The sequence below is a fragment of the Labeo rohita genome, unplaced genomic scaffold, assembly GCF_022985175.1.
Source record: "Labeo rohita strain BAU-BD-2019 unplaced genomic scaffold, IGBB_LRoh.1.0 scaffold_223, whole genome shotgun sequence".
NCBI lineage: Eukaryota > Metazoa > Chordata > Actinopteri > Cypriniformes > Cyprinidae > Labeo > Labeo rohita.
This window is the reverse complement of record NW_026128473.1, coordinates 77920-95145: the sequence shown is the minus strand read 5'-3', so window position 1 is coordinate 95145 and position 17226 is coordinate 77920. Positions and strand designations below refer to the sequence as shown.

The 17226-nt window shown below is 39.6% G+C and overlaps 1 protein-coding gene across 1 annotated transcript; it reads right to left on the bottom strand.

The window, feature by feature from the left end:
* Positions 1-863: 863 nt before the first annotated feature.
* LOC127159514 (ribonuclease inhibitor-like) lies at positions 864-13678 on the bottom strand. Its single transcript, XM_051102324.1, has 6 exons — positions 13503-13678; positions 9843-10016; positions 9413-9583; positions 2312-2485; positions 1360-1533; positions 864-1087 (listed from the first exon to the last, which is right to left on the bottom strand). Exons 1-6 carry the CDS (start codon positions 13676-13678, stop codon positions 913-915), a joined length of 1044 nt encoding a protein of 347 aa, XP_050958281.1. The 3' UTR covers positions 864-912.
* Positions 13679-17226: the final 3548 nt, after the last annotated feature.

The following is a 17226-nucleotide window of genomic DNA, read 5'->3' as shown; positions in this document are numbered from 1 at the left end:
TCTAAAATGCAATTTAAATGTGGCTTCAAATGATCCCAAATGTGATTGTAAATGATCCCAGCCGCGAAAGAAGGGTCTTATCTAGAGAAACAATCAGTTATTTTCATAAAAATAATACAATTGAAATACTTTTTAATGTCAAATGCTCGTCTTGTCTTACTCTCCCTGAACTCTGTGTATTCTGGTTCAAGACAGTTAGGGTTTGTCGAAAAATTCCAATCACATTTTCTCCCTCAACTTCAAAAATCATTTCAGAATCATCCTACATCGCTACAGTCTTTGCAAAGTGAACATGCAAAGAAGATCAAACACCCTTAGCAGAAAAGGTAAAACAGCAATATAGAACGATTTTGAAGTTGAAGGTTTGAAGTTTGAAGCCGCATTTAAACTACATTTTACAATTTCAACCTCGGGGCACCATATCAGTCCATTAAATGGAGAAAAATGCTGAAATGTTTTCCTCAAAAAAACAATTTCTTTACGACTGAAGAAAAAAAAAAACATGAACATCTTGGATGACAAGGGGGTGAGTACATTATCTGTAAATTGTTGTTCTGGAATTGAACTTCTCCTTTAAGTAAAGATCATGTTCCATGAAGATATTTTGTACATTTCTTAACTTAAATATATCAAAACCTAATTTTTGATTAGTAATATGCATTGCTAAGAACCTTATTTGTACAACTTTAATACTGGCCAAATACTGTTCTATCCTAACAAACTACACATCCATGGAACGATTATTAACTCAGCTTTCAGATGTTGATTTATGTATAAATCTCAATTTAAAAAAAATGGACCCTTACGACTAGTTTTGTGGTCCAGGGTCACATATAATATTCCCATCATCAGCCAGTGTGCAATACTGATCTCATTGCTGTGGTGTTGAGTGTAGCTGTTGGTGAAATGTACTCACTTCAGTATCTTCAGCTCACACACAGGATTCTTCAGTCCCTCACAGATCTCTTTGACTCCTGAATCCAGCAGACGACTGTTGTTCAGGTTCATCTCTTTCAGGATGGTTTTGGAGGAGAGAACAGTAGCTAGAACTGAACAGCTTTTCTCTGTCAGCTTACAATTATTCAGCCTGAACACAAAAACAGCATTTCAGTCAGAACCACTTTCATCATGTATATTTATTACAGTTATATTGCATACTGTTAGTGTTGGCAGTATCAGCTGATGTGAGCTTGACTGATGTGTTCTGCCTGAACTAACGCAACACTTGATTATTATTATTCAGCACATATTGAGCACACATCAGATCAACAGCTCTTCATATCTGATTACACATGTGACTGACAGTCTTTAATAATGAATAATCAAAGAGGTTTCAATGTATAAATCATGTTCACTCACATTATTTTGTCCAGTTTGCTATGAGAGTCCATCAAAAGAGCAGAGAGTTTCTCCCCATCCAGATCTCCTAATTTATCTCCACTCAGATCCAGTTCTTTCAGTAGTAATGGACTTTTACCCAGAACTCCAGTGAGATACTCACACGCTTCCTCTGCAGCAGGACTTTTCAAAAACCTACAGGAAGCAGATAAGGATTTTTATATTTTTGAATTATTTTTGCCACACTGTAAAAAATATTCCGTAAAATTTACGGTAAAAAACTGGCAGCTGTGGTTGCCAGAATTTTACCGTTAAAAATACGGTAGCAACATTTTATGTTTTGCGGTTTTCACTTAAATTTACAGGTAAATACCGTAATTTTTATTAACTGATATAATGTTAATGTCTGTTAATCTGTTTTGTACCTTTGTAATACACTGATAACCACCAAAAGCAGGTGGTGATGAGAAAAATCACATGATGAACCAAAGCTCATCACGAACAGCTTTTAAATATTAAAATATAGAAGGTGAAATAATGCATAAACATTAATTTAACAACAATAGATGTAACATACAACCCTAATGTACTAGCAGCTAAGAAAAAAATAAGAAGAAAGGGTTATTTCAACAAAAAAAAAACAAAATAAAAAAAAAATGTAATACAGGGAATACTGGGAATGTCAGTTTACGGTAAATTTCACTGTTCACTGTAAATTTTACGGCCTTTTACCGTTAACCATTTAACAGGTTTTTACTGTAGCATTTTTACAGTATTTTTACCGTTAAATTCACGGTCATTTTTTACAGTGCACAGATTCTGTTTTGTGTCTGTTGAATTTCTTTGAACTGCTACTTAATTTCAGTTTGTGTCATTTCTATTCAACAATGGTGCATTTGACCCTTTGATCTATTTTCATACAGCTGATTTCACATCTGTGGTTCATTTTTATATATTCTAAGGTCTTTTTCACCTGATGGTCTTTAATGAACAGAATTCATCTTGTAGTAAATCACTGAGCTCCTTCACTCCTGATTGTCCAGGATCATTTCCTGTGAGATCCAGCTCTATCAGGTGTGAAGGGTTTGATCTCAGAGCTGAAGCCAGAGCTTTATAACCTTCTTCAGTGATACTGCAGTCTGAAAGTCTACAGAAAGACAAAAAAAAGAAAAAAAAAAACCCACACATTAAAAGACTTCATTAGCATGTATTACACCATTAGGGTATCAACATTTTTCATCATCTCAAAACAGCAATCTGTTTGTCAATAGCTGTGTCACATTTCGAAGGATGTGCCCTCCGGAGGTCATGTCTTTTGGAGGTCGCATCCTCCGTAGGATGCGTATGCCAAGAATTAAATGAGACGGCCTTCGTAGGATGGACGGAAAAGGAAAAAGAAAGTATCACATTACTATGACAACACACTAACAGTCTACACTGGACTCGACAATTGTTGTGTCACGCCGCGGCTACCTAGTTGCACTCTAACACTAAATAAATAAAGGAAAATTATTTCTAAACTTGGAAAGTAATTTGAAAATAAACTGTTTTTTTACTTGTTTTATTTTATTGCATATTTGAGGAGCTGCAGTATAAGTACAACTGACATCTGTTACAGAAAAAGGAGAAGAAATGTAGTGGACAGCACATTCCAGGGCCCAGTTTATGGCAAGGGGGCCCTCCCTGACCACCATAGTGGACAGAGGTTTGCTACATTTTGATTGGATCTTGGTGAGCTAACATAAGCAAACTGTCCAACGCCAGCAGATAAAGATGCCAGGACAACAGCCAGACACCTCTTAGAGCACAAGACGACGACCTTTGGTACAAAGCCCGAGAAGGACAGAACTTCCTATTGGTCAAAATGCAGTTTGTGCCCTTCACCCACCTCGAGACTGATTCCTAATGGTTTGGCCTGTGACCAACCATAAAAATTCCTCAGGACCTCCAGATGCAGCAGCAGTGGGTGAAACTAAGAGAGATCATGAAGATCCATCCAATCCATTCATAACTATGTTTTCAAACCTTAAAACTGATACACACTACAACACACACACACACATCTTATACTTATTCAGAGAAATAAGTATTCCTTGTGACAGCAACGTGTAGTGCAACCTCATACACAAACTCAGCTGTTAATGGACAAATGAATCCATGCATGACAGTTCAATCTTTTTCCATCATGTTTGGACTTAATGTGTTCGTAACATTGCCAAATGCATTCTGTTTATGGTTTGAGAAGTGAGAAATGCACTGGTAAAACTTTAGTGACACTTTTCTAGCTTTGTGTTTGGACTAAGCAAATAAATTCCACAGGAGGACAGAAGCGTGGGCCACCACGTGTTCCCCCCACTCTGATGGAACCAGCCAATCACAGCATGGAAATGGAGAAGTGCCAAATTGCAATCTCCTCCTCATCGGAAAGGGATAAAGGTACCCAGGGGCGGATCGACCGGGGTGGCATGGGGTGGCAGGTGCCACCCTAAGAAAAAGCTGTGCCACCCCACCTGCCACCCCAGAATTATCACAGAATAAAATATAAATGTAAGCAGTGTTTCATGTGCTACTTTTCAGCCGCAGCGACGACAGCGTAACGCAAAATAATGGCAAAAAAACACCTATTTCAATTAAATGTACACAATAGTTGCACGTGCACGCAGTGCGCCCAGTATTCGACTTCATTAACAAATGACTGTTATGAACCGGTTTGTTTTGACTCAAAAACACAAAGCACGGTCCAGTTCACTAACAAAGTGTTTTACATTTGTTCATGAATCAGATAATTACTGCTTCTCGGCTAACTCTGAGTACTCTGAGACATACAATCCTGTCCGGATATGTCTGAGATTCATCGCGTAGTTGTTTGGTGATCCGATTCTCTGACCGCTTACAGCACCTTCATCATCGATATGGATTCATCAGGCCTTTCTGCCGTATCCGACGAAACAATAATAGCATGAAATCAATAAGAAGATTCCGATCATGGAAGCTAATAGCAGATTTAGGTAAGCATCCGGTCGTATCGCAGTTTTCTTGATTGTCAATTTTTATTTGTAACCATTTTTTTATGTGTAGCCTACTGCATTTTTGCAGAACTGAGAAATGACTACCTGGAGATATAGTCTTGTGTCAGGAGACCAAATAGTACTGTATACTCTAATGAAATTTAGCAGAGGATGCTGAATTTAATTTTTTATTTAATTTTTTACTGTACTGTATTGTGGTGCATGCCAAGTTCATATACAGTTCTTTGTTATTTGAACTTTTCTGGCGCTTTTCATCTGCTGCAAGATTACTTTCCAATAGTAAAATTAAAATATTTTTCCCAAATGTTAATTGCACAATTAGCAATCTGTAATTTAATTTATGTTTTATACTGTAATAGACATTGAGTTGCAAATTAATTCCTAATAAGACTTTTTTGTTAGTGTTATTGATCTCATGAGTGTTCACTGGGCAGGAAAGTCATTGCTGTGTTTGAATTGTGTGTAATCATTTAAGAATACATGTAGTAACTAGATTGAAATGTTCGAAAGGCAAATTTATGCTGGCTTGTCTTAAGACTTGTTTAAAAACATAAATAGTTTGGTCAGTTATAAGTTACAAGTACAATGTTTGGTAAAGTGTTGCTAGTTGGTTGCTAGGATATTCAGGGTGGTTGCTATGCGCTTTGATATTATAATTATTATTGTAATAAATTTCTTTCAAATGTTAGGAAATGAACATTAAATAATCGAAATTAACATTTTAAACTTGCACTAAAACGTGATTTATACCATCTAAGTAGTAATTTAATACAATTGCATGTCTTCTTTAGTGATACAAGCTCAGAAACAATTACTGTATAAGCTGTTGAAGTTTTTTTTATATATATTGTTTATTGATTTGGTGTCATGATGGACATTGAAATGTTATTATTTATTTTTCATTTTAAACAGTATAGATGATTACTTAATGGTAATGCAATATTTGTGAACACAACTGTGTATGTCAGACTATAAATCCCCAAAAACTCTGCATGGGGGCTTTCTTAGAGTTGCCACCCCTCATAGACCCCATGCCACCCTTTTGCCACCCAAAAAATTATTTTCTAGATCCGCCCCTGAAGGTACCCTTCCAAAAGACACTCCTTGTTCTGAGTCTGCCATCCGTTAAGGGAAGAGACTGCAACAGGACAACCAACGTTCTGAGTCTGAGTCCCATAGGGGAAAGACACAACAGAAACCTTCATTCTGAGTCTCCCATTCAGACAGACAGTAACAGATACACAGGTCTGAGTCTGCAACCCGCAAGGGTGAGACAACAACAGATACCAAGTCCAAGTCTCCAGCTTTTGAGGCAGCAACAGATACGACCACGTTCTGAGCCTCCAGCCTGTGAGGAAAAAGATAGTCTACGTTCAGAGTCTTCGTCCAGCGAGACAACAACAGATGCAGCATCCTGAGTCTCCATCCTAGAGAGACAAAGCGGATTGACCAAGTTCTAAGTCTGCAGCCCAGAGAGGCAGAAGACACACAGACATTTGCAACAAGGTTAAGCTCCGGCGAGCAAACCTACACCTACACTTCAGGTACTTTTGCTTGCGTGTTCCAAGCTAAGGATCTTCAGCACCTACTCCAGGGCCACATCTGCGTGTTTCAGATCTTAGGACCCTTGGTGCTCCAGGAGATCAGCATCCTACAGCGCTTCATCTTCAAGGCTGTCGAAACGGATTCCTGCTCCTTTCCCCACTGTACTGCCACCAGCGCAAACAGTGGAAGAAGTCGCCACCACCGGACTGCTCACTCAACCACAGCGAACGTAAATATCACTTCCAAACCTCTTCCGAAGACCTTGGCATTGTTGTATATTATCAGTATATGATTTTCTAATTTACATTAGATATTATATAGCTGATTGCAGTTGATAACAAATCTTACACATATTTGGTTGATGCATAATAAGGTTCTTCACCTTATTTGTTTCAGAGTAGCAACAGTTTATCTGTCCAGATAACGTAGCTCTGACATAGCAACTCCCAACATTATCACTTGCTTTTTATGCATCTTATGCACTTTATTCCTTTTTCATTCATGGTATTCATTTAGCAGTGTTGATTACTCTTGTCGTTCTTTTGTTAATAAAATTTATTTTATTACAACTTGTGTCTTCCTTGTGTTGATAATACAGAAGAGGTTCTACAAGTTAGAGATCCCACCAATCTTTCTTATGTAATGTACTCATAACCACACATTAATTGACACGATCCAAGAATCATAACATCAGCTGTGACATGAGTACCCATCACTACCCTATTTCACCTCCCTAGGTTGGCGAAAGCGAAATTTATTACAGAAAAAAGGAGGACAAAAATGTATTAGTTTTACTTATATTTAAACACCACATTGTCGCTTGTGTTTACATCTGCTGGCATCGCAATTTATTTTCAAATAAACGACCGTTGGTTATGGCGACGCAAAGAATTTTGAGTTATCTGTAGCAGCGAAGGATACACCTCATGCAACCTCCGAATTCCTGTGAAAGAAGGACGCATTCGAAGATCGCATTTGGAGTGTCCTACTTGCTTTTCTGAAATGAAACAGCCTCTATGACGTATGTAGCCCTCGAATGCAGCCTCCGGAGGGTGCATCCTTCATAATGAGACACAGCTATAGTTTTATAAATGTATCTACACCAACACACCAATTTATTCAGAAATATATAAATATAATAAATATTATAAATAATAAATAAAATTATAATAATAAATATAATAAATAAACATACTTCTGAAGCTGAACTGTGAATTGTGTTATATAAGTTTCTGATGTTAAACTAAATCTGAATAAAAATGTTGATCATATAAAAAAAAAACAATCAAGTGTATGTAAACTTTTGAACAGGATCCTTTTTTAAAATCAACTATTATTTTCTCTTATGGACTGTATGTAAACATCTTTAATGTGAACTATCTTATTCAGGTCAGTACTAAATAAACAATATCATGCAGTAAGAAACCTTAGAAACATTAATAATACTGTCAAAACAACTGTTTGCTAACTCTGACTAATAGTACACTCTCTGGCCATCATCCAATCAAAAAAATGTGAAAACGCTGACTTTATCGTATGTCTGCTAGATGGACCCGGTGTTGCCAACTGGAAATCTGATTAGTTAAAGCAATGGTTTGCATATAGTCCACAAGAGAAAATTGATCCCTCTTATTTTTGGCCAAATAATTAACAATTTGCAGATTCTGCAAGGTATATGTAAACTTTTGACTCCAACTGTAACTAGACATTGCATGCTCAGTTTCTTTCACACTTTGATATGAAACGATACAGGACACTAACTAACAACTGGTGCTGAGGTGGAGTGGAGTGCGCGTCTGAAAAGTCTCCTGTTTAATGTGTTTGTAAAGACATTGTAGCGTCTGCTTAGGATCATTGATGATCGTTTAGGATTTACATTGTAGAGAACCTTTTAGCCTTTTGACATTTGCATATAAATTACAGACCTGGCCTCACGTTCTACATTTATATGGGTGTTTAATGGTCTATGGTTCCCTCCTTACTCTCACGAAGATGCTAAGCAGATCAACTCTTGTCTCCCCATTGGACTTCAAAGGCATTCCATGAGGGAGGCAATCACCAGCACCAAGCACCTCAGATCCTTGGTGGCTGGCAGACTGTTCCCAATACACATAACGCACACACATAGAAACCTTTTTCTTTATTTAGACTATATTTAACCAGTTATAAATGTACTTGGTATATGCATGTGTTGCTTGTATGTTTCTATGTTATATTAGCCCAGTTAGCCCTCGTTATTGGTACTAGTTAATCTCTAAATGCGTATTTTCAATGTATGAATGTATCTCAGGTTTAATACCTTCTAGATGTTTCATTCTTGGTATCAAAACGATTTGCACTTTATTTTCTGAACAATGGTGTACACCATGTGATTAGAAAATGCATCATACTGTTTGTACTATATTGTGGGTAAAACTGCATCAATTCCCCAGGCCAGCAATAAACATGCAAATGGGCCATAAATGGAGACAAAGAAAAGTTCTCCCGCTCAGCAATCCAAACTTTGTATTGGCCAATTCACCCAAAGGTGGGTATGGTAGGAAAACTATCAAAAGACCCTAACACCAACCCATCCATGCTCAAAAAACTTCGAGACACTCTCCAAGACTCTTCCTTTGAGTCAATTTTCCGGTAGTTTATCTTCAAGTAACTTTGTCGACTCGCTGTGTATTTTCCTATCTTCGAACGAACTAGAGAAAACCTCCAGAATACCTAAAGGAATTCATCGAGAACTTCCATTGTCTACCGCATGAGGACTCTTGTTCAGCAACAAAGCCAATGCAAGTAACCTTTACAACTATTTAGATGCGCGTTTTAAGTTGAGCCCCTGTTTAAGGTGATTTTGCTTCTCTGATGATTCTCATGTGGTCGCTGGTTAACTGACGCTAAATACTGCCATTCTTGCCTCTCTCTCTCTCTCTCTCTCTCTCTCTCTCTCTCTCTCTCTCTCTCCTTTCTCACTCTCTTTCTCTATGTATATGTACACATGTTTTGCTTAGTTAGTTGTATGTTAACTGTAGTTCCATTTATTAAATTGCATATACTCACAATTGATTGTCTCTGTGTGCTGCTCACAATTTGAAGTCACTGAATATTTGATCTTGCTACATGCTACATTTTGAGTTTACTACAAGTTAAGTTACTGCTAGTACTAACTGAAGTAGGAAATGTATCCTTTCTTGGCCAGAAAGTAACCTTTCCTAGAATTGATGAATGATTATACTGTCTATTCGGTGGACAAACAGATCAAATAATTGTAACGTTAATTCTGCTACAGTTAATTCTAAGATCTGATTAAATATTCATAATTAATTATAACCAATTAGAATTCATCATAAATATTTCCCTTTTGAGCTAATTTATTACAACATTCTGCATCGAAATAAACAAAATTCTAAAATAAAAATGTATTTTTAACCTATACAATATTCTCATCATCAACTAATGTGCAATATTGATCTCATTGCTGTGGTGTTGAGTGTAGCTGCTGGTGTACTCACTTCAGTATCTTCAGCTCACACACAGGATTCTTCAGTCCCTCACAGATCTCTTTGACTCCTGAGTCCAGCAGACGACTGTTGTTCAGGTTCATCTCTTTCAGGATGGTTTTGGAGGAGAGAACAGTAGCTAGAACTGAACAGCTTTTCTCTGTCAGCTCACAATTATTCAGCCTGAACACAAAAACAGCCTTTCATGATGTATATTTATTACAGTTATATTGCATACTGTTAGTGTTGGTGGTATCAGCTGATGTGAGCTTGACTGACGTGTTCTGCTTGAACTAACGCAACGATTATTATTATTATTATTCAGCACATATTCAACACACATCAGATCAACAGCTCTTCATATCTGATTACACATGTGACTGACAGTCTTTAATAATGAATAATCAAAGAGGTTTCAATGTATAAATCAATGTTCACTCACATTATTTTCTCCAGTTTGCTATGAGAGTCCATCAAAAGAGCAGAGAGTTTCTCCCCATCCAGATCTCCTAATTTATCTCCACTTAGATCCAGTTCTTTCAGTAGTAATGGACTTTTACCCAGAACTCCAGTGAGATACTCACATGCTTCCTCTGCAGCAGGACTTTTCAGAAACCTACAGGAAGCAGATAAGGATTTCAGATCATTTATATATATATTTTATTTATTTTTTTTGCCACAAACTCTGTTTTGTGTCTGTTGAATTTCTCTGAACTGCTATTTAATTTCAGTTCATGTCATTCCTATTCAACAATGGTGCATTTGACCCTTCTATCTATTTTCATACAGCTGATTTCACATCTGCGGATCATTTTTAAATATTTTAAGGTCTTTTTCACCTGATGGTCTTTAATGAACAGAGTCCATCCTGTAGTAAACCACTGAGCTCCTTCACTCCTGATTGTCCAGGATCATTTCCTGTGAGATCCAGCTCTATCAGGTGTGAAGGGTTTGATCTCAGAGCTGAAGCCAGAGCTTTATAACCTTCTTCAGTGATACTGCAGTCTGAAAGTCTATTAAAATATATATATTATTATATATGTTGTTCTTCCTTACAACACAGATTGTCACACAAGTACATGTTCTAGACTAAAGAAAATAAAAAGGTGCACTAAAAAGACAAAGATGTTAAAATATATATAAATAGGACAGGGATACTCAAATCTGGCTTGTGAGATCCACTTTCCTGCAGTTTAGCTTCAACCCTGATCAAACTCACCTACCTGTGATTTTCTAATAATCCTGACATTGATTAACATGCTCAGGTGTGTTTGTGTTTGATCAGGGTTAGAGCGCAGATTGTTCCCGCACGCTTAGAGTTTGAGCTCCGTCAATTTTGTAAACCTTTAGGTGTGTTCGACTTCATCTACAGCTACAGACGGAGATCAACGAGTCGGTCAAGTCGGACACTTTCTGCTCTCGTTAGTGAAGCTCTCGCGGTGTTTGCCTGCTCTATCACAGATGAAGTGAATTAAATGCAATATTTATCAAATACACCAACTTTTTAAAAGCGTTTTCATGAGCAACAGAAACACGTTTCATATACTGCTTAATACAGAGCCATCTGAACAAGAATAATAATCAACATAAACACGTTCTATTTAAATATTAATAAAGTGGGGTTATTTATGCTTTTATCAGTGTTTTATGATAAAACTGACAATATAACACTGTGACTACAGTAAAAACACTTTTACTGTTCTAAAAACAGTAAAAATCTAAAAACAGATTTGTGAGTATTATCGGACTTAAGGATGTTACAATAAACCCAAAACACACGTGATCGTTGTCATGTGGTGAATCTGGCCAATCGTGAAACAGCCATGTGGTCATCAGTTCTCCTGCAGCCGCTCTGAAGAAACTGCACCGGCTGAGTCAGTCGCTGCTCTCGAATCACTATCGCGGTACTTTGATGCCACACGTGACAGTCACGTGGCGTCAGCGCAGCCTCAAGTCGGACAAAATTTCTAACCGGCATGCACTGCTTCAAGTCAGAATTTGATCGAGCTGCACAACGATGCGTTAAGTCAAACACACCTATTATTTTCGCTTCTTATAACGTGTGAATATACCCCATGTTCTATTTTACAACTAAAACAACCGGATTGGCTTGTTATCAATAGTTTTGTTTTGATTTCCCAAGTCCGCTAGCTTATAGCCCGTTAGCAGCACCAGTGTCATTGCCGTTAATATTGTTTGCATTGTTTACACACTATTTACACACATTACCGTTGTTGCTATAATGCAAGTAACAGTGAGTAAACTGGGGGCAGCTGTGGCCTAATGGTTAGGGAGTTGGGCTTGACTCAACTCTGTGTGTGACTGCGGTCACGCCAGCCGCGTCTTGAAAATACACAGTCACATCAGCCGCACTTTTTTTTCTCTTTGCGCATCTAATCGTGTACTTATGGTATGAGAGCTGGAAGCGGTCAAAATGGATGTAAAGACGCTGTCAGAACGGCGTTTTCTTTAAGCTTTAGCTGATATTTTCAATAGATTGCCGTTCACGAATATTACTGCATAAAATCTAATTTAACCCTTAAAAGACCATAAAGCAGCACCAGAATAGTTACTTTTTGCTATTTTCCATCAGAATGTAAAAAATAGTAGTACAATTACAGATTTTTGAATGAATCTGAATACATACATACATATATATATATATATATATATATATATATATATACACACACACACACACACACACATATATATATATATATATATATATAATTTTTTTTTTTTTTTTTTTAATTTCTGTATCAAAGCTGATTTTTTTAGGTTCATTAGTCCAGTCAAATGATCCTTCAGAAATAATTCTAATATTCTAATTTGCTGCTCAGAAAACATTTATTAATATTATTATGTTGAAAAGAGAGGAGTACAATTTTTCAGGTTTCTTTGATGAATAGAAGTTCAGAAGAGCAGCATTCATCTAAAATAGAAATCATTTGTAATAACAAATGTCTTTATCATCACTTGTGATCAATTTAAAGCATCCTTGTGAAATAAAAATATTAATTTCCATAATGTCTTTCCAAAAAAAAAAAAAAGAAAGAAAGAAAGAAAGAAAAGAAACATTTTTTTTTTTAAGAAATGCTGATCTTTGGATTTTCTATTCATCAAAGAATCCTTAAAAAATGTGCTCAACTGTTTTAAATAATAATAACGGCAACAACAACAACAACAATATATTATATATTATTAACACCAGTATATATAATTATAATACATTGTTTCTTGAGCAGCAAATCAGCATTAGAATGATTTCTGAAGGATCATGTGACACCGAAGACTGGAGTAATGATGCTGAAAATTTAGCTTTGATCAAAGTCATAAATTACATTTTAAAATATATTCAAATACAAAACAGTTATTTTAAATAGTATATTTAAATATATGAATTTAAATAGTATATTTACAATATTTGAAACTATTGTCGGACAACATCTCCAGGATGCTACGCTCCATTTGACTAGTAAGTACATTCTCAAATAATTGCTATGATGGCTTTTGTTCTTAACGCTTAAATGATAGTACTTGCACTGTCCAATCTATAAAGACTGTGTCTGTTCCCCAAATAGTGAGCTCAAAGCATAAATTTAATGCAGGATCTAGAAAAACTATGATCGTAATTAAACCAGAAAAATGCAAAATAAATGAACAGAAACCATTTTTAAAGCTTGTGTGACAGATCAGCGGAAGCGTTTGGATCCATTTGCAGCTTTTATTAACGAAGTCGGGTACAGGCAGGGTCAAATCAACAGCAAACAGGGTCCACAGGGAATAGACAGACTCAGAAACGAAAACCAGGTGGGGTGTCGGGGCAGGCGGCAGAGATACAAATCCAATAAACAATCCAAGGGTCGAGGTACACAGAGAAGAATAACAATCGAGTAACAGTCCAGGTGAGCAACGAGTAAGCAGTCCAGTAATACACAAATAACGCTCAGAAATGACAGCCGGGGCAAATCAAGACTTCGCGGGGAGGAGATGTGTGCGTGTGTGTTTTATACTGTGTGTGTGTAATGAGGTGCAGGTGTGTGTGTGACGTGTCAGTCCCAGGTATGAGGGGTTATGGGAGTAGGAGTCCGAATGAGACCGAATCAGTATTCTGGCGAGGGTTCCCTCTGGTGGTGCGGAGGAGGCGGAACGGAAGCCTCCTCTGTAACAGAACCCCCCCCTGCGAGCGGCTCCTGACGCGAGGAGGTGCATGGCGCCGGGGTCTACCTCGGGCTCGAGGGGGCGGTTTTCCCGGGAACCTCCGATGAAACTCATCAGTGAGAAAGGGGGTCGAGGATATCATCCGAGTTGACCCAGGAGCGTTCCTCCGGACCGAACCCCTCCCAATAGACCAGGTATTGCAGTCTGCCTCCCCGGCGCCTAGAATCCAGAAGTTCGTGCACCCGATAGGCCTCCTCGCCGTCGATCAAGATGGGGGAGGTCTGTGGACCGGCTTCCTCCTCTGACGCCTCCTCCGGACCCCCAGCGGGTTTCAGCAACGACATATGAAAAGTGGGAGAAATGCGATAGTTAGCAGGTAAATTGAGACGGAAGGATACTGGAGTGATTTGTCTAATAATTTGGAATGGACCAACATACCTGGGACTGAGTTTTCTGCATGGAAGTTTGAGGCGTAGGTCACGGGTGGACAGCCATACCCATTGACCAGGGGTATAGCGAGGGCCTGGGCGGCGATGCAGGTTCGCCGACTGGGTCTGTCTTCTGACAGCGTGCGAGAGGTGTACGTGAGCCTGGTTCCATGTGTCTTCACTGCGCTGAAACCAGTCGTTGACAGAAGGGAGATCGGCTGGTTCATCTGTCCAGGGGAACATAGGCGGTTGGAAACCGAGGATACATTGGAAAGGGGTCATGCCCGTGGAGGGCTTAGTCAGGGAGTTCTGCGCATATTCGGCCCACATGAGGTAGCGGCTCCAGTCGGATTGGTGACTATAGCAGTAGCTTCTAAGGAATCTTATCACTTCTTGATTTAGGCGTTCTGTCTGGCCGTTCGACTGTGGATGGTAGCCGGAGGTCAAGCTGACATCGATGTTGAGTAGTTTGAAGAAGGCCGACCAGAGTCTGGAGGTGAATTGGGGTCCGCGGTCTGACACGATGTCTTCGGGGAGACCATAGAACCGGAAGACTTGGTTACAAAGGAGTCCTGCGGCCTCCAAAGCAGACGGGAGCTTCGGGATGGGAATGAGGCGGCAAGCCTTGGAGAATCTGTCGACGATGGTGAAGATTGCGGTGTTACCCTGTGAACTCGGTAGATCGGTGATGAAATCTATGGCGATGTGGGACCATGGTCGTTGTGGCAGAGGCAATGGTTGCAACAAACCAGCTGGCAGGTGCTTGGAGGTCTGGCAGACAGAGCATCGGTTAACGAATTGAATGGTTTCCGTAGCGAGGGTTGGCCACCAGAAACGATTCCTTAGGAGATGGATCGTGGCATCGATGCCCGGGTGACCAGAGCTGGGAACACTGTGAACCTGAGTGAGTACTCGTTCTCTGAGGGCCTCTGGGACAAACAGCTTTCCGGCAGGACATTCTGGTGGGGCGGATGATTGCTGATTGGCATTCTCAATCTCGGTAATAATGTCCCACTGGACTGGTGCTAGCAGTAGAGCAGATGGGAGTATAGTCTCCTGGCGTTCGGGACGAGTGGGCATTTCGGACTGACGAGAGAGAGAGTCCGCCTTGATGTTTTTCGACCCTGGACGGTAGGTCACAGTGAACTGGAATCTGGTGAAGAATAGAGCCCACCTGGCTTGCCGGGGATTGAGTCTTTTGGCTGTCCTGAGGTACTCGAGATTTTTGTGATCAGTGAGTATAGTGAAAGGATGCTTAGCCCCCTCTAACCAGTGTCGCCATTCCTCCAGGGCTAATTTCATAGCCAACAGCTCGCCGTTGCCGACGTCGTAGTTACGTTTCGCTGGTGTCAGTTTGCGAGAAAAGAAGGCACAAGGGTGCATCTTGGCTGGGTTACCTTGTCGCTGGGAAAGCACGGCTCCAACTCCAGTATTGGAGGCATCCACCTCCACAATGAAGGGTTGATTGGGGTCTGGGTGACGTAGTATGGGTGCTGAGGTGAATCGTGCTCGTAACTCATCAAAGGCCCTTAATGCTTCGGGAGTCCAGTTTAGCCGGGCTGTCTGACGCTTAGTCATGGCTGTCAGGGGGGCTGCCACCATGCTGAATCCCCTAATGAACCGCCTGTAGAAGTTTGCAAACCCCAAAAACCTCTGTAACTCCTTGAGGGTCTGAGGCTGCGACCAGCGTAGAACCGCCTCCACCTTTCCATCGTCCATAGCGACTCCCTCCTGGCTGATGATGTATCCGAGGAAGGTGGTGGATGTTTGGTGGAACTCGCATTTTTCCAGTTTGGCATAGAGCTGGTATTGGATAAGACGTTTGAGAACAGACCTGACGTGCTGGATGTGTTCAGACATGGAGTTGGAAAAAATCAGGTTGAAGAAGATTTTATTAACTAAAATATAAAGGAATCATACCCAAATTATTCTACCATTATAATCATGCATTATGTAGTTCTATATGTTGCAGGGCAAGCATATCCTGTGTTATTGTTAATAGCCTGGGGAGACCAACGGAATGTGAAAAGAGCTATACCGTATGTTATTGTAGAGGCCCACTAAGAAATGAGATGGTCAAGCACAGTATGCCCTTATTTGGGAAGTTATGGTATAGGAAACATCTGTTTCCCTCTTAGTATCTACCTTAAGACCCCCACCCTAGTGATTTAGGGTGACATGCTTGCGTGCGAAGACCACTATATAACGCTGTGCCCAACCAGAGGAAAATTAGTTCTCTATAGACAACTCGGCTTGATTGTCGCGACAGTAAAGTCTAGCCTTTGGCATCAAAAACCCAAGTCTCAAAAGTAATTCTCCAGCGGGGAAAAGGGGAACCCACAACATAATTGGCGTCACGAACAGGATTCCTGAAAGGACAACGAGGTGGAACACGGCAGGCAGGCTCTGGGCAGGCAACACAACAACCTGGCCAAAGGTAAGCAGTTTTGCTTGCATCATTAGGTTGTGTTGGTTTCCAGAGTTTGCTTGTGGTGAGACACTTTTCATCCTTCTAAATTTATTGAACTATAGTAATGGGAGGAAAGAGTAAAATAAATGCAAAGGGGTTTTGATTCCAAAAGCACTAAATGCATGCATTGATCTGTATTTTCTGTTGAGTTGGACTTGAGGAGAACAGTGAATTCAGATTTTTTATATTTAAGTAGAATTAGATTAAAAGAGAAGCGCTGGTAGAGTCCTAGGCAAAAGTCCTACAGGGTTAGGCACTACAAGGGTTGCCTTTCTTTGATATAAGGTTATCGGAAGACAGAGAGCAAACTTGTAGGTTATTTATTGCGCAAGGGTTGCCTTTCCTTGATTTAAGATTAATCAAGAGAAGACAGAGAGCAAACTTGTAAGGGCAGCGTTGCCTTTCCTTGGTATCAGGAAGACAGAGTGCAAGCTTGTCAGGTTATTTATTTATTTATTGTGCAAGTGAAATAGTGAATACAGTGGTTGGTGTATTTAAACGGCACCAGAGAGAGCAGAGTGGGAGTTGTGCGAAGTGTAGGGGAATGATTGTGTAACAGACTCTGTATCTGGCGAGCGGCGGCTGCGGCCCCTCCTGTGTTGCACAGAGAGAGAGCGTAGTTGTTGCTTCGCTTGAGAGGAGTACTTGGTCCCAAAATAAGGGACAGAATGAATGTATGTATGGAAATAAAAAGTGACTTATATGAATTTTGTTCTAAATAGATACAAGATAGTTGGTAATTAATATGTGTATCTATATATGTG

Coding starts and splice junctions, on each gene's coding strand:
- LOC127159514 (XM_051102324.1), bottom strand. CDS start 13,678: ATGAGTTTCATCGGAGGTTCCCGGGAAAACCGCCCCCTCGAGCCCGAG. Junction 2,486..9,412: donor TGTGAGCTGAAGATACTGAA/GTGAGTACACCA, acceptor GTCTTTCTGTAG/ACTTTCAGACTGCAGTATCA. Junction 1,534..2,311: donor TGTTCATTAAAGACCATCAG/GTGAAAAAGACC, acceptor TGCTTCCTGTAG/GTTTTTGAAAAGTCCTGCTG.